The sequence below is a fragment of the Pristiophorus japonicus genome, chromosome 15, assembly GCF_044704955.1.
Source record: "Pristiophorus japonicus isolate sPriJap1 chromosome 15, sPriJap1.hap1, whole genome shotgun sequence".
Taxonomy (NCBI): domain Eukaryota; kingdom Metazoa; phylum Chordata; class Chondrichthyes; family Pristiophoridae; genus Pristiophorus; species Pristiophorus japonicus.
Genome location: NC_091991.1, coordinates 33,522,691 through 33,547,233, shown reverse-complemented (window position 1 = coordinate 33,547,233; position 24,543 = coordinate 33,522,691). Strand labels below are relative to the sequence as shown.

Below are 24,543 nucleotides of genomic sequence, written 5' to 3'. Positions count from 1 at the left end.
TTCCTCATAGGTTAAAAACAACAGCTTGAATTTGCACAGCACCTCGTAATGAAATACCCCAAGGCGTTTCACAGAGAGATGTAAGGAAATGGGCAAGAGCCAGGAGGGGTGACCAAAAGCTTGGTTGGAGACAGAGGTTTTTAAAGGTAGAGAGGCTTAGGCGAGAGTTCCAGAGAATAGGATTGAAGCAGCGGAAGGCTGCACCACTAGTGGTGGGATAGAAGGGGACGAACAGGAGTCTAGAGTTAGAGAAGAACAAAGCATTTGAGAGATGTCAGAGGGTTTGAGGAGCTTATACAGATACGCTGCAGCGAAGCTTTGAAGGGACTACTAGTCAAGGAAAATATTTTAAATTTAATGAATTAGAGAATGGATGAGCAGAACTTGGTGTGAGACAAGACATGACCAGCGGAGTTTTGGACAAGTCGAAGTTAATGGAGGGAAGAGGATAGAAGACCAATAAGGAAGGCATTGGAGTGGAGGAGGAGGGCCGAAGGCAGTAACAGAAGGAGACTGTTGTGGTGCTGCAAGTAAATGGTACTCAGCTCAGTCTGTCAAACATAAGGCCAAGATTGTAAATGATAAGATCATGAGAAATAGGAGCAGGAGTAGGCCATTCGGCCCCTCGAGTCTGCTCCGCCATTCAATAAGATCATAGCTGATCTTCTACCCCAACTCAACTTGCCTGCACTATCCTCATATCCCTTGATTCATTTAATATCCAAAAATCTATCGACCTCTGTCTTGACTATGTGACTGATCCTCCACGGCACTCTGGGGTAGAGAATTTCAAAGATTCACCACCCAAAAGCAAATTATAATTTAAATGGAGAAAAATTGCAAAGTGCTGCAGTACAGAGGGACCTGGGGGTCCTTGTGCATGAAATACAAAAAGTTAGTATGCAGGTACAGCAAGTGATCAGGAAGGCAAATGGAATGTTGGCCTTTATTGCAAGGAGGATAGAGTATAAAAGCAGAGAAGTCCTGCTACAACTGTACAGGGTATTGGTGAGGCCACACTTAAAGTACTGCATACAGTTTTGGTCTCCGTATTTAAGGAAGAATATAGTTGCATTGGAGGCTTTCAGAGAAGGTTCACTAGGTTGATTCCGGAGATGAAGGGGTTGACTTATGAAGATTGGGCCCCTACTCATTGGAATTCAGAAGAATGAGAGTTGTTCTTATCAAAACATACACGGTAATGAGGGGACTTAACAAGGTGGATTAGAGAAGATATTTCCACTCATAGGGGAAACTAAAACTAGAGGACATGGTATCAGAATAAGGGTCCGCCCATTTAAAACTGAAATGAGGAATTTCTTCTCTCAGAGGGTTGTAAATCTATGGAATTCTCTGCCCCAGAGAACTGTGGAAGCTGGGTCATTGAATATTTTTAAGGCGAAGATAGACAGATTATTGAGTGATAAAGGAATAAAGGGTTATGGAGAGCGGGCAGGGAAGTGGAGCTGAGTCCATGATCAGATCAGCCATGATCTTATTAAATGGCGGAGCAGACCTGAGGGGCCAGGTGGCCTACTCCTGCTCCTATTTCTTATGTTCTCTGAATGAAGAAATTTCTCCTCACCTCAGCCCTAAATGGCCGATCCCTGAGATTGTGACCCCTGGTTCTAGACTCCCCAGCCAGGGGAAACATCCTCCCTGCATCTACACTGTCAAGCCCTAGTCTACTCAATCTCTCCTCATGGGACAATCCCCCCCCATCCCAGGAATCAGTCTGGTGAACCTTTGTTGCACTTCCTCCATGGCAAGTATATCCTTCCTTAGGTAAGGAGACCAAAACTGTACAAATACTCCAGGTGTGGTCTTAGTTGCAGTATAACGTCTTTATTCTTATATTCAAATCCTCTTGTAATAAAGGGAAACATACCATTTGCTTTCCTAATTGCTTGCTGTGTACCTACATGTTAGCTTTCAGTGTTTTGTGTACAAGGACACCCAGGTCCCTCTGAACACCAACATTTCCCAACCTCTCCCTATTTAAAACATAACCTGCTTTTCTATTTTTCCTATCCTAACTTCATATTTCCTTATCTTATATTCCATTTGCCATGTTCTTGCCCACTCACTTAGCCTGTCTATATCCCCTTGAATTTTCTTTGTATCCTCCTCACAATTTACATTCCTACCTAGCTTTGTATGATCAGCAAACTTGGATATGTTAGATTTGATCCCCTCATCCAAATCATTGATATAGATTGTGAATTGCTGAGGCCCAAGCACTAATCTTAGCGGTATCCCACTAGTTACAGCCTGCCAACTCCAAAGTGGCCCATTTATTCCTACTCTCTGTTTTCTGTCCGTTAACCAATCCTCAATCCATGCTAGTATATTACCTCCAATCCCGTGAGCCCTAATTTTGTTTAATAACCTCTTGTGTGGCACCTTATTGAATGCCTTCTGAAAATCCAAATACACAACATCCACTGGTTCCCTTATCTATTTTAGTTACAACCTCAAAAAACTCTAACAGATTCGTCAAACCTGATTTCCCTTTCATAAATCCGTGTTGACTGCCCAATCTTATTATGATTTTCTAAGTGAATCTGGTTCTGCCTGAGAATAGACAAATATGTATTGTGCTCTGTTTAATGAAACTGAAGGGATGTGTCAGTTGGTTTGGTTTTAGTTGTACATACTTCACTGGTCAGATTATTTTGAAACACTTTTTAATGTTTATCTGCATTAAGTTTGTTGAACTTTCATATTTCCCTTGTTCAGAATCAGTTGTACCAAGCAGTGGCACGTTTCATGTGAAACTACCAAAGAGGAGTGGTGTGGAGCTCGGCATCACCATCAGCTGTGAGTACTTGTATGGACCGTAAGATTGGACTATAGTTCCATGCAGATAATCCAGTTTGTTAAAATTTACACTCTGCAGCTCACACACTAAAATGGCAACATGTTCATAAATCTCTTGTGAGACGTACAATCCTGATGATGTTGCACTGTACACAATGACATTTGCAGCCAAACAGCATTTTTAATCATGCAACTCGTCACAGTTAAATCAAAATAATCTCATGATCTCATACAGTTTGGCAGTTGGGCTGCTGCAAGTGGCATCCATGACCCTGGGTTTAGGACTCCTGCCTCTGATCAGTATCCAGTGACTTCCCCCTCCCCCCCCCCCCCCCCCTGCTGTAAAGAACAGGTTGTATGGATGTTGGATGAAATCGGTCTCAGGCTGAGCTCTATGACGCCTTCACCATTGAACAGTGTGCCAATACTCACTGCGGATAGAACTCCTCTGCATTTTGTGTAGCAGAGTTCTAAATGCATTTTGGAAAAACATTTTAGGATTTTGCCACACGCAGCACGCAGAGGAAATCACCCCCACTGTCTAGGTTCCCAAAGGGAGGATGTGATCTTCCAGAATGAGCTTGTGCCTTGAGCAAAGGAAGAGAAATAACCTTAGAGGAGTTAACTTTAGGAAAGGGCCTTTGAAGAGGACCACCGATAAATTCTATGATAAACCTTAATGTACTTCTTCACCTTTTCTCTCTCATTTTTGCGTTGTTTCTGCTTTCTTTCACGGATTTTCATTTCTTTGTGATGGCTCACTGAGTCACCAGATCTTCAGTTATCATTATCACTACTACACAAATAGAGTGATTAATACTATCACTGTTTGCTGAAGACTGTTCCGCTAACTGTGCGATAGCTGCACATGGACTAGTTTGCACAATAAAGAAAACTATATTAAAATGTGAAATACGAGGTTGGCAGACTGGTGAATGAATATCTATACACATATAAATAACATATTTACATAAAATACTTGTATTTATGACAATTTATTTAAAGGAACCCAGTAAAGCATAATTTTTCAAATACTCATTACTTATTCAAAAACAGACATGTCACTGTAAAAACCACCCATTTCCAATGATCTGACTTATAGATGTTTGAGATGAGAGAAGCAGTCTTTGGGCTTTTTGATTCTGCTGTGTATGCTCATCGGTCGGTTCATCAAATATCCGAGGATAATATTTTTTGAACGATTGAGAATGAGATGAGCTAAAATAGTATGTGCACTGCATTTATATTGTACCAATTTTCTTCCTCCTAATATTTCCGCACCCCTCCCAAGTCACTGTCTTGTTTATTTCAGCTGGAAGGGTGGAATAGTCTGGATCACAGACATTTCTCTCTATTGCCATCAGTATCAACCGGACCGAGAGGAGATTCACTTTGAGTGTAGTGGGACTGGTTACACTAGATTTTGCTGCCACTCCAGTTAAGGTACTTTTATATGTGGCACTTCTGTAATCTGGGCATCAGGACAGCAGCATTTATGCTTCTGTTTCCACATTTGCATTGCTCAGACTGGTTCCCTTATCCCAACAGCAGAATTGGAGAGCCACATTTTTCTGAGTCTAGGATTTTGCTGTTGGGATAAAGGAGATGGTGCTAACAATGTAAACATGGGAAGGTGGTACATGAATGTTGCTCTTCCATGAGCTATATTATGGAAGCATCAAATGTAAAAGTGTCTTCAGTGACCCAACCAAAAGAAGGGAAGTAAGAGGACTTTGGCCAATTAAAAACAGTGGAGCTAATCAAAGACTGGAGAGTGACTAAAGTAGGAAAAGGCAAGGTCTCAAGAATTGTCCACTGGTTTTGAAATGAGGATGAATAAAATAACTAGTGTGTTTGATGTAGAATCATAAAGGAAGGATCATGGGTCCAAGAATGTAATGTTAACTCCCTCTCGTTGCATCATTGAGTCAGTACTTAGGATAAGGTACAAAGATGAGATTTTTCTCTTTTGGCGAAATGTACACAAAAGGAGCATCTGATTAAATTTCATTAAATTACGGGGAAAATAAATGAAGTCGAAACTGACAAATTCTTAGAATTGAATTGGGAAAATTGAACAGGATGGCATGCATTCAAACTTAGTATATTGAATGAAAAATAGTTTATATGGAACTTCTTGATTTGATTTGCTAATCTGTGGAATAATCTGGCTTTTATATCTTGGACTCTGGGCTTACAGACATTTTATGTATGATGATCATGTTCTCAAACCATAAAGGAATACTCCAGGCTTCATGTTAAACATTAAACGGGTTCCTCCCCTCAATGCAATACAGACCAAGAGGTTCCTCATTCGATTTCTGCTCTGTGCTGAGCTCGCTGATCTCTGCCAAGTCAACAGTTGGAGCACTACAATTGGCACCAATGCTCCTAGGCCAGGGGATGGGAAATAAGGCAAGGTTTGTTGAATTGCTTGCCGGTATTTGCTGTCTAGGCTCCCACATGAAGAACAGCCACCATCAGGAAAGGAAGAAAGAAAATTGGGGTGGGAGGGACAAAACAAACCAACAATTCAAACAAATCTGCCAAGCTACACCAGAATCATACCGATAGTTGTTCAGGCTCTGCCCAAATAGTTGTTCTCAACGTGACCACCTGGCCTGGGATTCACTTGCTTACTATGCAGATCCGAGGTTGGGCAATCACTGTGGAGACAGTCCTTGTAGTAAATCTCAAAGAACTTTCAGAACGATGATAATAAATGTATGGCCACTGGCAAGCTACCTATATCCTAGATATTTGAAGATGAATGGAGTTTTATATCTACCAACTCTTGGTATATTCAGACATGCAATCAGTATGCTGATTACCTTGATTTTTAGAATAATCAATCTTGTTCTGTTTCCTCAGAGTTTGAAAATAAATAACTAGGCATTAATATTCACAATATATTACTTTGCATCCTTTCTTTTTTTGGTAATCATCAAAGAAACATTTTGTACTTGATTTTATTTAATGTTAAACTGTGCCACTTTGAAGAATGATAACAGGCTACAAATGTAGAAATTGTAAAGAAATACTACTACCCATATTGGAGTGAACAAAAAAAAATCAGTAGGTAACAGATGTACTTCTCTGATTAAGCTAGCAATGCTAAGAATTGTACTTTGAGAACAGTAGGAGCAAATTAAATTATCCTAAAGCCACTGGAACATATAAAACAGTTGTTAAAAGTGTAAAATTGCACACTGCTACATTGGACTCATCAAAATATGATTCCCTAGTGATTAATCAGGAGCACATGCTATTTTATTGCTACACAGTTTAAATCGTCTAGTTCCTCAATCTTGTTCTAGTTGCCTTTGTGGCATTAATTGTTCTTGTAGACCATTTCTCCAAAGAATAACCATGTCGAAGTAACATTATGGAGCTCGTCTGGCTCCTTAACTTCCTCTTCAAGTGGCTTTAGTACTGATTATCATAATGTAGCTCAGCAAAACTCATTCAGTGGTGCAATTCATGGCCCATTAATTAAGCAGTTTGATTTTTAATGACTCAGTGAGTTAATAACTTGCCAAGAACAAATTAATGTAGCTTGTGGAGAGCACCTGCTCGTCAAAAAGCCAATATATGACAAACATCTTGCTCTCGAGTAAATTTGAAAAGGCATCAAATGCAAGCTGCTCAGGGAAGATTTCGTCAGGTCGCCACTTGTAGTGGAATCATAAATTAGTTCTTTATATCCACATTTAAGATGTTGCTACAAGTAGCACACTGCTGAAATCGCCTGCTGACAACCTTCCCCCATTGACTATGGGGCAATTTCAAACTAGGGTTTGTTTCTTTTTGATGTGGTCTTAAATCTTGCATGTCAGCTGGTAATTTTGAAGTTGAGTTGACTCTTTGAGGAGTTCAGAGGTATTTCTACACTAAAATTTAAAACATATACAACATTATGGATAGGTAAGCATGAGTAATAAGAGTGTCATTTAATCTCTCTGTTTAGACAACACATGGTTAGCAAAGCTCAGGTGGTTTATGGGTGTTCCCGGAGATAATGGTAGTATCTACGGTCTAGAAACACACTCCAGAGTTTGTTATTCTGTGCCATATGTAAAAATATTTACATCTATTTCCTCTTCTTTTGGTGGGCGTGTCGTCTCTTTCTCTCCTCTCTTTCTGCCCTCTTCCCGTTTCTTGTCCTTTACTCCCCTTCTTCTCCCTCCTGAACTCCTTCCCATTTATTTGGGGCCTTTCCTTTAGAAAAATGTTCCAAAGCACTTCACAGAGGTGTAATGGGGAAAAAAAGGACATCGAGCCAAAGGAGGAGGTTACCAAAAGCGTAGTCAAAAAAACTTGAGTTTTCAGAATGGTCTTAAATGGGGAGGGAGGCAAACAGGTTTAGGGAGGGAATTCCAGAGCATGGAGCCTAAGCAACTGGGGGTGCAAGCGCCAGTGGTGGGGGAAAGGAGCGTTGTACAGGAGACAGAGTCAGAGAAACAGAGAATTCTGAGGGAGGAAGTTTGCAGCACTGAATGAGGTCACTGAAATGGAGAGGAGCGAGGTGATGGAGAATGAGAATTTCAAATGCGAAGCTTTGTGGAGACAGGAGCCAACGTAGGTTATTGAGGATAGGGGTGATGAGCAAGTGGGACTGGGTGTGAGAAAGGATATGAGCAGCAGAGTGTTGATTGAGCTGAAATTTAGAGAGTGGAGGCAAGCCACGAAATCATTGGAGGTGACACAAGAATCACCTCAAGAGCCAGTTTATGGCGAGATTTTTTTAGTTTTTCTGTTATTGGGCCTGTACATACCATTCTGAACAGAAGGATGAAGCTTTGTAGCCAGAAATGAATGTTGCTTTTGTGCCTTATTCAATCATAAGCTTTCTCTTGTATAGTTGTTTTTGAGTCATACTAAGGCTGTGAAATCCACCTGACAATGTAAAACAGGATCTATTCTACACATTAGGGTACTTCAGCATTTTCAAGTAGAATCAGTTTTCCAATCTAAATTCAACACAACTTGTACAAACAAACCTCCTTTGAATTGCTCCTGCCATTCTTCCCTGTTCTCCTTGAAACACAGGGAAGTCAGGTTATATTTTGTTTCTGTCACAGCCAAGTCCTGCACTGGCAACCCAGGGGTCCTATAAACCAACTGAGTATAAGACTGACTATATTTACTGAGTTAAGACTGCTGAAGCCTGCTGTGTGTCTTCCTGGCCCTAATACCCACTTGCCCACCTACAGATCTGAAGCTGAAATACCATGTTTGAAGTTCCTCTGAGATTCTTTAAAATATTCCACGTCACTGTTTTCTCTCCTTGATGTGAATTCGGTTACTATACAGACAGACACAACTGCAGCAAGAGAGCTAAATTTCCACGGGTCTGTATTTAGGGGTATGGGGAAACATGAGAGATCTTTACATTACCGATTCTAATTCTTTTTGCATTAAAAATACAATATTGATGAATACCACAGCACCAAACATGACATGACTCATTCAGATTGATGAACATATTTCTGAAATAGCCTGTGCTTTCCATAAATATTAAGTGTGCTTCAGTTACATGTTCCAGTACGCATGCTGTTACAGTTCATACATTAATGGTATATCTCAGATGGAAGCTAATGTAAATGAAGAGTTAACATTTATGAAACCTGGCTTTTGAATATGCTCTGAGGGAAGCTATTAAAACATCAATCATAAACAGGTATCGTGGTTCTACGTAAATGATTAAAACATTTTATAAAATGAAATATATATATATAGAATACGAACAATGATGGATTCCAAAGCTGTTGAATGATCTTACAATTTAGATGACATCATACTCTGTGAGATCAGAGAGTGAAGCTTGAGCAGTTTATAAATGCCACCTAAACCCTGAGATTACAGTCTGGAAATTGTTGTTGGTATAAAACTATATGTCAGCAACAATTGAATAATTCTGGGCAGTAAGACTGATTACTGTGTAAATTAAACCACTGTTAAGCTTTTTGTGCTTGCTGATTCAAGGATAATTGATGCTTAAAAGGTTAGCACACTAAAGCCTCGATTTTAACCCAGCCGGCCTGGCGTGAAGTGGGTGGATGGGCAGTTAAATTTGGCAGGGTGTTTACGCTGCGTTGCTGGCCCATGCCATTTTAACTGCCGAGCCTAATTAAAGTGGGAAAGTACAAGCTCAATGACATCATCGGTGCCGCGTCGCTTATATTTCCCAGGATTGAGAGGCTTGCACGTGCCAAACCTGCCAGCAAAAACTGGCCGCAGTCATCATTGTGCCAGAAGAGACCCAGGTGAGTTTTTATTTTATTTGCCTTTTCTTCGGGTTCCTTGTGGCCAAGGAGGAGCGCTCCTGCTGGCTCAGGAAGGAAACCTTGGGTCTGCTCTCCCCCAGACTTTCCCTCCCACGATCGACCCAGACCCCGCCTCCTTGCCGTAGTCCGTTCCCTTGTGTTGTGTTCCCAACACAGAAGAGACGGCACACAGGGAGGTTAAAGTAACAGTGACCTCAGTCTTTATTAAGATACTCCAGAGTGAGTAACAGGCCTTAGGGGCCGGCTTATATACAGTGCTCCCAAGGGATGCTGGGATCCCTTGGGACTTCAGGGGATGCGCTCCCTGGTGGTGGAACATGGGAGTGCATGCTTTACTGATGCACAACCCCCCCCGGCAACATCAACCTCCCAACCGATTTCCTGCTTCCGTCCGCCAGCTCTTGCGTCATTCCCACCGGCTTTGGGCAGTGTAGAGAAATGTCGTTGAGGCCCAGAATGTTAAAATGGCCTGGGCCTCATGCCGAGAAGTCCGTGGGGAGTTCCCTCCCGCCCCGCATTCCGCCCGCTCCAAGTAATACCAGGGCTCAAATTCCAGTCTTCACATATCAAACATGCAGAGATTTCCTACCGCCATTATGAAACAGGCAACTTCTCACATGTTGGGATTCTGAAACTGAATTTTGGCTGACAGAAAATCTATTGCAGTGGGCATTACTTGCAGTGTCCCCACGGCAGGGGAGATTGAGCAAGGTTAGCGAATGTCTATTAACAATGTACTTTTGACCCCGGTTGACTGGCGGTCCTGTCTCATGTCATTGGACCCTGTGATACAATAAAACACCTCGATCTAGAGGCCTGCAACATTCAGTGTGAAGGACTCCAGCGACTGGGAACCGGACTGCATAAATGCCAGGTGTTGAGGTAACTGTTTATTTGTCTCTAACTGTTGGGTGAATTGTGGAACAGTCACGGATTGTGCTGTTGCTCCGTACAGCGACGCGATTGAGGCCCAGGAGAGGTGTGAGTTCGGGGTCAGAGGCCCAGGGGCAGCACGGGCCAGCCCACACTGCGATATGTGTGCGCACTAGGTCCGTGCAGCAGAGCTGGTCTCCAGTTGTCTTGGTTAACCCTTGCCACTGGACCAAGACCTAGCTCTGTCAAGCCTGTGTGGTGGCTGGTGTGCAACGGTCACCCCACGTTAAAAAAATCCACGCACAGGCATCTTCCATCCTTTAGGATGTAGTTCGGGTCCTTCATTGAAACACCCATGAACTCGTCCTTTTTTTGGAGGGGAAGCAAGTCATCCTCGTTTCAAGGGGCCGCCTATGATGATGGTACCACCTACAGGTGCAGACTCGAGCTTAGCAGGAGAGGCAGTTGCTAAGCTTCACCAGCTGCTTTAGGAAGAACTACAAGTAACAGATCTGGCAGAGGCCATCAAGGTGACCACAGTGGTGGTGCTGATGTCCCTTGTGCTAGATGGAGCCAATATCTGACCATGGTTGTGGTATTTTCGTATCTTCACAGGATGGTGTGAAGTATTTGAAGGATTTTCAAGTTGCTTAACAGGCCGCGACATGAATGCTCCTTCCATGGATGTGATCATCTTTATATGAGCCGATAGGGTGGGGGTGAATGCTATATGACAGGACAGTTTTATGGGCTCCCACAACCCACACAATGAGGGAAGGGCCACCCACATCCACCAGATGCGACTATCCAGCAGGATATCGACCCAGATTTCAGAGCCGGAGTGAGATAGAAGCAAAGCGGTGATCGGTGCCTGCTGCATGCTCCATAATTTTTCTAGATAAAGACCATGGAGGAGGAGGGAGTAAATCTAGAAAAATGACAGACAGAAGGCAGACAGTGATTCTGAAAGTGTTGCTTCTGAAACACCAGTGCAGCCAGCAAGACTATTCTGCCTGACACATAGCTAGAATCCATTTAGCTAAATGCCTGAGCTGCCGTTGTAAGGAACCCTCTTTTCCACATGTACACAATAAAGTGGCCCAAGAAACACCATCCTCTACATTTCTCCAATCACCATCAATGTTGTGCTGTGTTGATACTTTATTCTGTGCAGTCACAAAGACCGTCTCGGGGCACACTGCAAATAGAGTGCAACCAATTTATGTCCCTACTTTGTGTGATGTGGGAATGATGTCGGTATGTGTTCTGCCAGTGTATTGCACGAAATGTCTAGCCCCTAGTTTATGACTTGTGAATGAAACTTGTTGAAGCAGTAAGCGTGCTGGCTGGCTGCCAGGTTTCAGTGACAACCAGTTGGATTCAGGTGGCCTTTGATTCTACCGGCTATTTAACATGATAGCCCTGTCCACTACTGCTGTGGTTGGCCAGTTCCATCATGCATGGTAAACATTGTTTCATGGCAGGAAGCTTCTAGCAACTGTTCGGATGGTTCAGCCCAGAATGATTTGCAGGTTATGAGGGTACACTTAGTGCCTTGTCTACTTGGTATTCAAAGTTATACTTCAACCTTGTTTTAATAGCTTTCTTTCTGACCTGTGTCCAGATCTGCTGCATTCTGCAGACAGCAATTACTGTCTCTACAATTTGCTTTCAAGCCGACTTGACTGGTGGAGGGGAGGGGAGGGGTGGGCTGCTGGAGGTGTCCTTCTGTACCATACAGGACATCCATTCTCTCACTTAATGAACAAATACATTCAGTGCTCAGTCATCAAATAGGTTGTGTGGTCTCCTCTCACCTGGGTTACCCTGGAATTTTGCTGTGTAAATCTCTGATCTGATCTCACCCCTGAGCACATGCAGGTGTTTCAATGTCTCCTTAACTGCGACTCCATCAGTCAATCAATTCTAACGTTCGACAGGTCAGTCCCTCTGTGCAGGCAGTAGTTCACAGGATCCACTCCTGCAGCTAAACAGGAATATCAAGGGTTAACTGGCACAAGAAAATTCTCCCCAAAATGTTTAGCAATCGACAGTTAATCCCTGAATAGTGCGTAACCAATCATTTCTAGGCTTGTGCTATAACCTGAAGTTCATTTGCTTCTCTTTGTACAACACGTTCTGGACAATTTATTTAATGGAATTCTTACTGGTTTTTGCTGAGTGACCACATTTCTTGATTTGTTAGGTAATGGACAGTAATGTAGTATGGTGTGCACAAAAGAGCATTAAGTTTATTTGTGGTGTCATTAATGCAGGTTTATCAATTAAAAATGTGTACTTAATTCCAGGAAAATTCTGTTTGGTAAGCATTATTGATGTGCATTTGGTGGAGGTGACCTTTTTCTTGCATATAAAAAGAATTGAGTACTTTTTTGTCAGGTGCCTAATAGAATTTTTTAATTAAAATTTCCGAGATTCAAAAAAACTGAAACTGAGTATGAAAAACTAATTGCAAATTAACACATGCCGCCAAGGGATTTGTGAGAAACTATTCTGTTAATGTTCATCAAAGCACGTTGTTCTGTATGGGAGTCTGTGGAGAGATGTTTCCTCCTGAATAATGCAACATCCCACGACACTATGTGATGTATCCATAATCAGATTTGATAATTGGTCTGTATTTTTTGCTAGGATTGAAAGTATAAAAATATATATATATTTGTGTTTATTCTGCCTCCACCCATCCACCACAGCTCTCCTGTTCTAAAGGCACTAATTCATGCTGAGGTATAGTTCTCCAGTTAGGAACCATTTTACAGTACCTAGGCCAATTGTCCATTCTTCAGCTGTTAGCTTAGCCAGTGAGTGCTGGTGTGTTATTCAACCACAGGGGTCATTACATCTGAGCTCCATCCTGTCTTACCCAGCTTGCGTGCATGTGCACTTTCCAAGAATATCATTGATTATGATATCCCATCCAAATAATGTATAATCAATGTATATTATCGGGAGGGAGGAACGTAATACAATCACTATCACTAAAGAAGTAGTATTCGGTAAAATAATGGGACTAAAGGCGGGCAAGTCCCCTGGATATGATGGTTTACATCCTAGGGTCTTAAAAGAAGTGGCTGCAGAGATAGTGGATGCATTGGTTGTAATCTACCAAAATTCCCTGGATTCTGGGGAGATCCCAGCGGATTGGAAAACCGCAAATGTAACGCCCCTATTTAAAAAAGGAGACAGACAGAAAGCAGGAAACTATAGACCAGTTAGCCTAACATCTGTCGTTGGGAAAATGCTGGAGTCCATTATTAAGGAAGCAGTAGCAGGACAATTGGAAAAGCATGTTTTAATCAAGCAGAGTCAGCATGGTTTCATGAAGGGATATCATGTTTGACAAATTTGTTGGAGTTTTTTGAGGATGTAACGAGCAGGGTGGATAAGGGGGTAACAGTAGATGTGGTGTATTTGGATCTCCAGAAGGTATTCGATAAGGTGCCACATAAAAGATTACTGCACAAGATAAAAGTTCACGACGTTGGGAGTAATATATCAGCATGGATAGAGGATTGGCTAACTAACAGAAAACAGAGAGTCGGGTTAAATGGGGCATTTTCCGGTTGGCAAACAGTAACTAGTGGGGTGCCGCAGGGATCGGTGCTGGGACCTCAACTATTTACAATCTATATTAATGACTTGGATGAAGGGACCGAATGTAATGTAGCCAAGTTTGCTGATGTTACAAAGACGAGTGGGAAAGCAAATTGTGAGGAAGACACAAAAAATCTGCAAAGAGATATAGACAGGCTAAGTGAGTGGGCAAAAATTTGGCAGATAGAGTATAATGTGGGAAACTTTGGCAGAAAAAATAAAAAAGCACAGAAAGTTAGTATGCAGGCACAGCAAGTAATCAGGAAGGCAAATGGAATGTTGGCCTTTATTGCAAGGGGGGATAGAGTATAAAAGCAGAGAAGTCCTGCTACAATTGTACAGGATAGTGGTGAGGCCACATCTGGAATACTGCGTACAGTTTTGATCTCCGTATTTAAGGAAGGACATACTTGCATTGGAGGCTATTCAGAGAAGGTTCACTAGGTTGATTCCAGAGATGAGAGGGTTGACTTAAGAAGATAGGTTGATTGGTTGGGCCCCTACTCATTGGAGTTCAGAAGAACGAGAGGTGATTTTATCGAAACATATAAGATAATGAGGGGGCTCAACAGGGTGGGTAGAGAAGATATTTCCACTCATAGGGGAAACCAAAACTAGGGGACCTAGTCTCAGAATAAGGGGCCGCCCATTTAAAACTGAGATGAGGTGGAATTTCTTCTCCGAGGGTTGTAAATCAATGGAATTCTCTGCCCCAGAGAGCTGTGGAGACTGGGTTATTGAATATATTTAAGATGGAGATAGACAGATTTTTGAGCGATAAGAGTAATAAAGGGTTATGGGGAGCAGGCAGGGAAGTGGAGCTGAGTCCATGATCAGATCAGCCATGAACTTATTAAATGGCAGAGCAGGCTCGAGGGGCCAAATGGCCTAGGCCTGCTCCAGTTCTTATGCTCTTATGAATACTGATTAAAAGTGGAAACTGTCTAATCCTCCCTCTGCTCTCTTTCCTTCCTCCACCCCCGCCCCCCCATAGCCAGGGGACACTGCAACCCTGACTGAAATTGCCTAATAGAACACAGTTTGGGAACCAGACCTGGGACCTTGTGGCTCACATCAATATTGGGCGGAGCAGTTACCAACTGAGCACCAAGAAGCTAATAATGCAATCAAAATGATCTTGGGCTTCTTAAATAGTTACATTTCATAATGCCTGAACACTATCAACAATAAGTTACACTGGTAGTACATGACTTAACATTGTAGTCCTTAAGCCACTTCTATAACAACCTTTGTGTAATTATATCCATTGGCTGCAGTACAATGAAATGGTCCTAGTTTCATGTTTAATTTTGCGAACACTGATAGATTGCAGATACCTCTTACAAGTATTTATCAGTCCTCTCAAAAAATAGGTAAATATTTTGACATTCCACTAACTTTTTTTTTCTCTCATTCTTTCTTTCTCTCACTCTCTGTGAAAGTACAACATACTCTACTGCAGTTGCCAATGTGTGTCTATCTGAAGCACTGACTTTTAAAATTAAACAGCAGCTATTAAAGAGTAAAAGTCAATGAATTTGTTTTTTCTTTTGAAAAATGTTGTAAGATATGAAAAACCATTTCCGTTACCACAGCACCTGCAAGCAGAAGACCAGGAGACCCGCTCATTATTTCTGACATTAAGAAAGGAAGTGTTGCCCACAGGTGAGTAGGTTTTTTTATTCTGAAAGTTTTTTAAATTGGTTATCATATACATCTAGTTGTACATTTGTTAACACAATATAAAAGATCTGAATGCAGTTTATCCCAAAATAATATGTACATATGTAAAATACATAAGTCCTGTACAGTTTTTACAATAGCTTGAATGTAGATCAGTCACAATCTTCAGTGTTACCATGGTTTCAGTAACATAATTAATTATTAGCCCGTTTCTGTGTCATCGATCAGTTCTTACTACAAGCCCTCTACCCACTGCCCAGCCAATATGTCACGACAGCTACTTCTCCATTTTGTCATTATTCCCACTGTTTCTGTCTCTTGGAAAAGATACAAGATCGCAGCTATATACTATTCCTGACCCTCCAAAAAGATCAGCCTGAATCATGGGACTAACACCCTTATTGGGACCATTGGTGACTTAATTCAAATTCTATTTTATTACATGGGATTCTGGAGCTTTAACAACCACTTGTGGCTCACATTCTGCAATCACATCTATGAAAACCGCAAATCGATGACTTATTATTCTTTTGTATTACACAAAATATTGAAACCTTGATAATCTGTCCTTTACTGATATCATTATTCCCCAAGTTTAACATTCATCAAAGTCTTTCCATCATCCTCTCACTTTAAACATGTACATGTGGCGAGTGTCTCAACTCCTGACTCCAAAGCCCCCCACAAGGCACAAGTCAGGAGTGTGATGGAATGCTCTCCACTTGCCTGGATGAGTACAGCTCCAACAACACTCAAGAAGCTCGACACCATCCTGGACAAAGCAACCCACTTGATTGGCACCCCATCCACCACCTTAAACATTCACTCCCTCCAACACTGGCGCACCGTGGCTGCAGTGTGTACCACGCACAAGATGCACTGCAGCGTCTCACCAAGGCTTCTTCGACATCGTCTCCTAAACCTGCGACCTCTACCACCTCGAAGGATCAGGGCGGCAGGCACCCGGAAATCCCACCACATGCAAATTTCCCTTCAAGTCCTGACTTGCAAATATATTTGTGTTCCTTCATTGTCGTTGGCTCAAAATCGCCCACAGATTGTGAATGGAAAAAAAATGCACTCTATTTGAGCATCCTCTCACTTTAAATAATGCAGTAGATGTAATATATTTGGATTTCCAAAAAGCCTTCGATAAAGGCTTTTTAGTAGACTCATGACTACGGTCAGAACATGTGGAGTCGGGTCAGCTGGCAGAATGGATAGCAAGTTGGTGACATAACAGGAAACAGAGTAGGGGTTAAAAGTAGTTGCTCAGATTGGGAAGTGGCGTTCCAAAAGGACCGTGGCTGGGACCATATTTGTTCACTGTTTACATAAATGATTTGGACTCGGGAAGTGGAAGTACAATTTTAAAATTTGCAGATGACACCAAATTGGGGGTTGTAGTTCATACAGCGGAGGACTACGATACAATACAAGAAGACATTAATAAACTTACAGAATGGGCATGTAATTGGTAAATGAACTTCAATATAGATAAGGGTGAGGGAGTACCTTTTTGGTAGGAAGAATAAGGAGGCCACATACTCCTTTGAAAATAAGTGTCTAAATGGGGCAGAGGAACAGAGGGATCTGGGGGTACAGATACACAAATCACTAAATGTGGCAATGCAGATTAATATGGCCATTAAAAAAAAGCAAACAAATCTCTGGAGTTCATTTCTAGAGGATTAAAAACCAAAGAAGTTATGTTAAACTTGAATAGAACCGTTGTTAGACCACATTTGGAGTACTGTGAACAGTTCTGATCTCCATATTACAAAAAAGGATATAGAGGCACTGGAGAAGGTACAAAAACGTTTTACTGGAATGAAGCCACAACTGAGAGGTTATACCTATCGGGACAGATAGAACAGGCTGTTGCTCATTTCTCTAGAGATGAGAAGACTGAGGAGTGACCTGATAGAGGTCTTATGAAAGGGTTTGATAGGGTAGATATATAGAAAAGATGCTTCCACTTATGGCCGAGACCACAACTAGGAGCCATAAATCTTAAGATAACCACTAATAATTCAAATAGGGAAACTTCTTTACCCAGAAAGTGGTTAGAATGTGGAACTTGCTACCACAGGGAGTAGTTGAGGCGAATAGCATAGATGCATTCAAGGAGAAGCTAGATAAGCACAAGGGAGAAAGCAATAGAAGGATATATTGATGGGCTTAGATGAAGAGGGATGGGAGGATGTTCGTGTGGGTCATACAGGGTGTACTGCAGCAACTCACCAAGGTTATTTCAGTACCACTTCTCTCTACTTCAATCTTTACCAGTGAGCAAGATGATTTTAAAAAATGTAGTCATTCATGGGATGTGGGCATTGCTGGCAAGGCTGGCATTTATCGCCCAACACTAATTGTGCTCGAGAAGATGGTGGTGAACCGCCTCCTTAGATTGTTGCAGTCCCGTGGTGAAGGTGCTCCCACAGTGACTTTGTCGTAGTGGTTTGGTACAACTGAGTGGCTTGCTAGGCCATTTCAGAGGGCAGTTAAGAGTCAACCACATTGCTGTGGGTCTGGAGTCATATATAAGCCAGACCGGGTAAGGACGGCAGATTTCCTTCCCTAAAGGACATTAGTGAACCAGATGAGTTTTTACGACAATCAGGTAGTTTCATGGTCACCATTACTGATACTAGCTTTTTAATTCCAGATTATGATGATGTGGGAACATCATCAGCTCCAAGTTTCCTCTCCAAGCCACAAACCTTCCTGCTTTGTCAAATATCACCATTCCTTCATTATTATCTTGTAATTCCCTACCTAACACCATTGTGGGAGCACCATCACCACAAGGCTGCAGCGGTTCAAGAAGGAGACTCACCACCATCACCTCAGGACAACTAGGAATGGACAATACATGAGGCCTTGACAGCGTCACTCACATCCCAAACACAAACAAATTATACAATGTCTTTCATTGGCCCTGAAATCCCGGTGGTTTCTTCCCGCGGACATTCGACTAAAAATAGGAGAAAGGATGCGCACTTACCTTTTGGTCGAACACTCACTCGAGATCTCGGTCCTGAGGCCTCCTCTTCTTGCGCAATGGAGCGCGTTCACGTTGGGACGTTCGTCGGAGTCACGTGGGCCCGGACACCCAATCACGGAAAAGTATTTTCTCATTCATAGTAATAGGAGTTTCGTAAGTCCGAAAATCCTGTTGCTATGAATGAGAAACACCCCCAAACACTACATAAAAACATTTTTAAAACACCTCACATAAATACATTATAGAAATTAAAGTTGATAGAAATGATTTTGAAAAAAAAATATTTGCTGAGTTTTTAAGAAAGTTTTAATTATGGTTTAAAATAAAATTACCTGAATGGGCAGGGTTTTTAACATAAATATATATTTTTAAATTTTATTTTTATATGTTTTTCATATGTTTTTAAACTCTTATGTTGGTAAATGTAGGTTATGTGCCTGCTTTTACCAGGCACAAGAGTTTTAAGGACATTGGTCGGGCAAGAGATGGGCAAATAGTGCAATCTTTGCTGTGGGAATGTGCTTCTCCCCGAGATGCTTGTGATCTGTCAAGCCAGAAACTTGACAGAGCGGCAAAGTTGATTTTCGGTGCATGCACATTGCACGCCGAAAACCAGCTTTTGCGATGCCTTCCCAGGTTCGTACACACTCCATACGGACCCGGGGAGGCCGGGATTTCAGGGCCAATAATAACTAACAAAGTGACTTCCCTCTACCCAGCTCTTACCCACAAGTGCATCCCTGAAGTCCAGTGGCTCAGGGGTGTGCCATACAGTAGGTGCAAACCCATATGCTATTGGTTCATGTTCCAATATTTGGCCCCACATTGCCTCAAATTACTTGTTATTTTTAAAAATACTTTTCTCCCACCCTCTGCCGATGTTCTTGTCCAATGACTTTTGATCGGGTGCAGCTGTTAGCCAGGGCAGCCCTGCAGTCCTTTATGTGCGAGATTTGACAGCAGGTGTTGGCAGGCGATTTGATGACAGACCCTAATCCTGTTCACATCCGATGTTCGCACACGTGCATTTTCAAATGGAAGCAAAAGGAGCTGGATTCTTCACCTCTCTATTTGTAGCACCTCCCATGCTGTTCCTGCTAAGATCAGCTAACTCAGCATAGGCTGGGAATTGGACCTGAGACTTTCTGACCTGTAGGGTTTAGTCATACTCTTGGCAGCACTTTTATCCATTAGGTCATCAAGGGAGCTAATAATTGCTTTCTAAAACATTCTAGTGTGAGTTACGGGTACTTATCTCTGAGTATACTAGTATTACGACAGCCTCCAATGAAATACAGAGCTATTTGGCTAATGCTTCACCAATTGGGGCCACGAGAAACTGAATATACAGTATATATGGAAGCAGCTAATTCCAGCTATCAGTAAGAAGTTAGTTAAAAGCTAATATGTAAACTTAATATGTATTTTCAAACAGAACTGGAACGTTGGAGCTAGGAGACAAGCTGCTCGCTATAGACAGCATCCGTTTGGATAACTGCTCCATGGAGGATGCAGTCCAGATCCTTCATCAGTGCGAGGAACTTGTGAAACTCAAGATACGCAAAGACGAAGACAACTCAGGTAGGAAGGAACGAGCAGCCATCTTTTAGTTTGGTAAACTTTACAACTGAGCACTCATTCCTAAGATTCAGTTAAAAATATTGGGGTCCTCCCACTTGTCCACCGCAACTTCAGCAGAAGAGCTGCAGGAACCGTGGAAAATCAGCATCAACGGCATTGTCACCATTTTTCTGAGATTTCTGTGGCTCTTACACCAAAGTTACAACAGACAAAAAGGACAAAACTACCCTAAACTTTCACCCCTATTATTTCCACTGTGCACTCATGTATTCCTCCTCATGGTATTATTAAAATTATGTCTGCCTTGTTTTTATGTTGCCTATTCTCGTAGTAATATTGAATAAAAATCCCAGTTGCAAATTTTAGTAGCCATTGATTTATGGAGGTTTACATTGAAATACGAGTACAGGTATGTGTGCTTCAAGCAATTGTCATTGGTGACAAAATAATAAGGTGGATTAGAAAACAGCAAATTAATTAAAAGAAAAGGCAGCGGCCAAGTATTTTAATTATGCATGGTCTCAGTTATTCACAATAGCCATTTTCAAGCTAAAGGATATTACATTTGTTCCATTATTGTACTGCTCTTTTATTGTGACCATTTAACAATTTATAATTGAATAACAACTCAAAGTGCTGGCAACCAGTCAGAACTCATTCATTAAAGAACTACATCATCTTGGCCAGAGCTTGAATTGTGATTGATATTTTCACAATTGATGCTAAAAGAAAGAACTCACATTTATATCGAGCCTTTCACATCCTCATGATATCCCAAAGCATTCACAGCCAAGAAATTACATACTCACTTGTTACATACACAAAGACAGCGGCAGGCTCCCACAAGCAGCAATGAGATCATTTGTTTTTGGTGGTGTTGATTGAAGGATAAGTGTAGGCTAGCACACTGGGAGAACTCCCCAGCTCCTCTTTGAATAGTGCCAAGGGACCTCTAACCTCCATCTAAACACAGGCAGGGCCTTGGTTTAATGCCTCATCCAAAAGATGGATTATGGGGGTGAATTTCCTCACGGGTTTTTCCGCTCATCTCCCGTAACTTCAGTGGAAGAGCCACGGAAATCCTGGGAAAATGGCGCAAACGACATTGACTTTTCCAGGGTTTCCACGGCTCATCTGCTGAAGTCACTGAAGACCATCGGGAGTAACGTCTGCAGAAATTCACTCCCTAAATGTTTTAAATATTTCAAACAGCAACCAGTCATAGGACTTGAACCTGAATGCAAACAACTGAAAGCGACTGCATTTGTCATTGAAGTGATGCAGAGAAAATGGCCCCTATTAATGCTCAGGTCTAACAGCAATCATCATTTATTTTCAGTTTTTAAACCAGTTAATCAGTCACCAAAACTACAGTGTTACGTTAGCTCTGTGATAAATAGATCTATCTGTAGACACTACAGAGAGTGTCGCATGGAGTGATAGGATGCTGGCGGTTCCTTACTGTCATGTATTCAACTATCATTGTAACCCATGTATAAGCTGACCTAAGTTGTACACCTTGAGAACATTGACCACAAGGGGGTGAATTTGTGGGAGACACTCCTAACCTGGACTTTCAGGTATAAATGGGGAAGCTCCACCCACCTTCATCACTTTGAGGTCTTGGTAATAAAGGTAACTGATCACAGAGTGACCTTCTCTCAAGTATGGGCCTCGTGTTCATTTATACTGTATAGTACGGACAAATCATTGGCGGTGAGAAACTGGGATATAAATCACGCAAGCATGGCCACTAGCAGCACAAAAGAGAGGTACTGTGTTGGTGATGATTGGGACGACTTTATTGAGAGACTACATCAAAGGTTTGTCACTAAGGAATGGTTGGGACAGGATTCGGCCGACAAACGCAGGGCTCATCTCCTGACGGTTTGTGGATCCAGAACAGACTCCCTGATGAAGGACCTTCTAGCGGTGAAGCCGGCAGACAAGATGTTCAAAGAGCTCAGTAAATTGATCAGGGAACACCTTAAACCGGCGAGCAGCATGCACATGGCGAGACACCGGTTTTACACGCACCGGCGGCGAGAAGGGCAAAGCGTTCCCGAATTCGTGGCAGATCTCCGGCGACTGCCGAGCCTATGTAAGTTCACAGATGCGTGCAGAGCGGAGATGCTGCAAGACTTTTTTTTATTGAGGGCATCGGGCACGTTGGGGTTTTCAGGAAACTGATTGAGACCAAAGACTTGACCTTGGAAGCGGCGGCTCTGATAGCCCTGACATTTATCTCAGTGGAGGAAGAGACCAGAATGATGTATAACAAAAATCTTGGCTCAAATGCGACAAACGACCAGGGAGTCAACATTGTTAACGCGGCACACAGTTCTCTAGGCAGACAATGGTAATCGGACATGCCCCAGCATGTAGTCGAACTCAAAGGGGGAATTCAACAGAGACAATGGCTAGCTGAATGGCAATTCATGTCATCACAATGGACAATGCGGCCAGTAATGGGGCCATCAACACCTGTTAATGGTGCGCTTAAGGACAGTTACAGAGACAGTCAGAGACGATCAACTGGTAATGGACCTTTTGTTTCCAACGGGGCCTCCAGCTCATGCTGGAGGTGTGGAGGCAACCACATCAGCAATTTACCTGCAGAAACTGCAATGTCAGCTGTCACTTGGCGCATATGTGCAGGAAGCCTGCAGCCAGGTTGATGTACGAGGAGGACGGGCCCGATGTAAGCCCTACGAGGCCAAATCAATACTGGGGGAAATCGCTGGAAGCTGAAGTTCAGCGAGTTCATGTGGAGCACATATACAGTTCATATACCAGAACGCCGCCGATAATGATGAAAGTGCTCCTCAATGGCATCCCAGTATTAATGGAGCGAGACACGGGGGCCAGCCAGTCACTGATGAGTATCAAACAGTTCGAAAGGTTGTGGGTGTCCAAGCCAGGAGGCCAAAATTATTGCCGATTGACGCACAGCTACGGACATATACAAAGGAGATCATTCCGGTGCTAGGTAGCACCACGGTAGTCGTGACCCACAAAGATTCGGAGAATAGGTTGCTACTGGATTGTCCCGGGGGATGATCCCGCACTACTGGGGAGGAGTTGGCTTGCTGTCATGAACTGGAAATGGGGCGATGTCAGTGCAATTTCTTCTGTGGAGCGAGTATCATGCTCACAGGTACTGGACAAATTTGACTCATTATTTCAACCCGGCATCGGCACTTTCATGGGGGCCAAGGTAGTGATTCACATAAACCCGGACGCCAGACCAGTACACCACAAGGCCAGAGCGGTGCCATACGTGATGCAGGAAAAGATAGAATGCGAATTGGACGCCTGCTGAGGGAAGGCATCATCTCGCCAGTCGAATTCAGTGACTGGGCGAGCGGATGGGCCGGTCAGGTTATGTTGCGATTACAAGGCCACCATCAATCGGGTGTCACTCCAAGACCAGTACCCGCTACCAAGAGCGGAGGACCTCTTTGCGACGCTATCCGGTGGCAAACTTTTTTCAAAATTGGACCTGACCTCAGCTTACATGACCCAGGAGCTGGCGAGTGAGTCGAAGAAGCTGACCACCATCACGACACACAGGGGGTTGTTTGAGTATAACAGATGTCCGTTCAGGATTTGTTCGGCCTCCGCGATCTTTCAGCGAAATATGGAAAGCCTCCTCAAGTCGATTCCAAGGATGGTGGTTTTTCAAGATGACATCCTCATCATGGGTCACGATACTGAAGAACACCTCCACAACCTGGAGGAGGTGCTACTCAGACTGGACCGGGTAGGGCTGCGACTGAAAAAGGCGAAGTGCGTCTTCTTAGCTCCAGAGGTAGAATTCCTGGGGAGGAGGGTAGCAGCAGACGGGATCAGCCCTACTGCATCCAAAATGGAAGCGATCCTGAGAGCACCCAGACCCCGTAACACGACGGAGCTGCGTTCGGTCCTGGGGCTCCTGAACTATTTTGGCAACTTTCTTCCCAAATTGAACACGCTGTTAGAGCCGGTACACGTGCTCCTATGCAAAGGTCGCGATTGGGTCTGGGTGGACAGCCAGGAAAGGGCTTTTGATAGAGCATGCAACTTGTTATGCTCCAACAAACTGTTAACGTTATATGACCTGTGTAAGAAACTTGTTCTAACATGCGATGCGTCGTCCTATGGGGTCGGGTGTGTGTTGCAGCATGTGAATGCCAATGGTCAGTTACAGCCGGTAGCTTATGCCTCCAGAGGTCTGTCCAAGGCAGAAAGGGGCTACGGGATGGTAGAAAAGGAAGCGCTAGCATGTGTATGTGCAGTAAAAAAAAATGCACCAGTACCTGTTTGGCAGGAAATTTGAGCTGGAGACAGATCACAAACCCCTAACGTCCCTTTTGGCCGACAACAAGGCCATAAATGCGAATGCATCAGCCCACATACAGAGGTGGGCACTTACGTTAGCCGCCTATGACTACACAATTCGGCATAGACCGGGCATTGCAAACTGCGCTCCCACTAGCCACTGAGGGGGCAACTGAACATGATGCTGAGATGGTCATAGCTGTTAAAGCTTTCGAAAGCGAAGGCTCACCTGTGACAGCCCGTCAGATTAAAGTCTGGACAAATAAAGACCCGCTACTGTCTTTAGTTAAGAAATGTGTCCTGAATGGGGACTGGGCAGCTATGTACAGGGCATGCCCTGAGGAGTTTAAACCGTTT

General features: G+C 43.0%; 1 protein-coding gene across 1 annotated transcript in view; it reads left to right on the top strand.

The window, feature by feature from the left end:
- grip1 (glutamate receptor interacting protein 1) overlaps nt 1–24,543 on the top strand; it is a 528,142-nt gene that overhangs the window by 455,676 nt on the left and 47,923 nt on the right. The window contains exons 14-16 of the mRNA XM_070900296.1: nt 2,740–2,820; nt 15,191–15,260; nt 19,721–19,866. Of these exons, the coding sequence (XP_070756397.1) occupies nt 2,740–2,820; nt 15,191–15,260; nt 19,721–19,866 (297 nt within the window). The remainder of the gene's footprint in view (nt 1–2,739; nt 2,821–15,190; nt 15,261–19,720; nt 19,867–24,543) is intronic.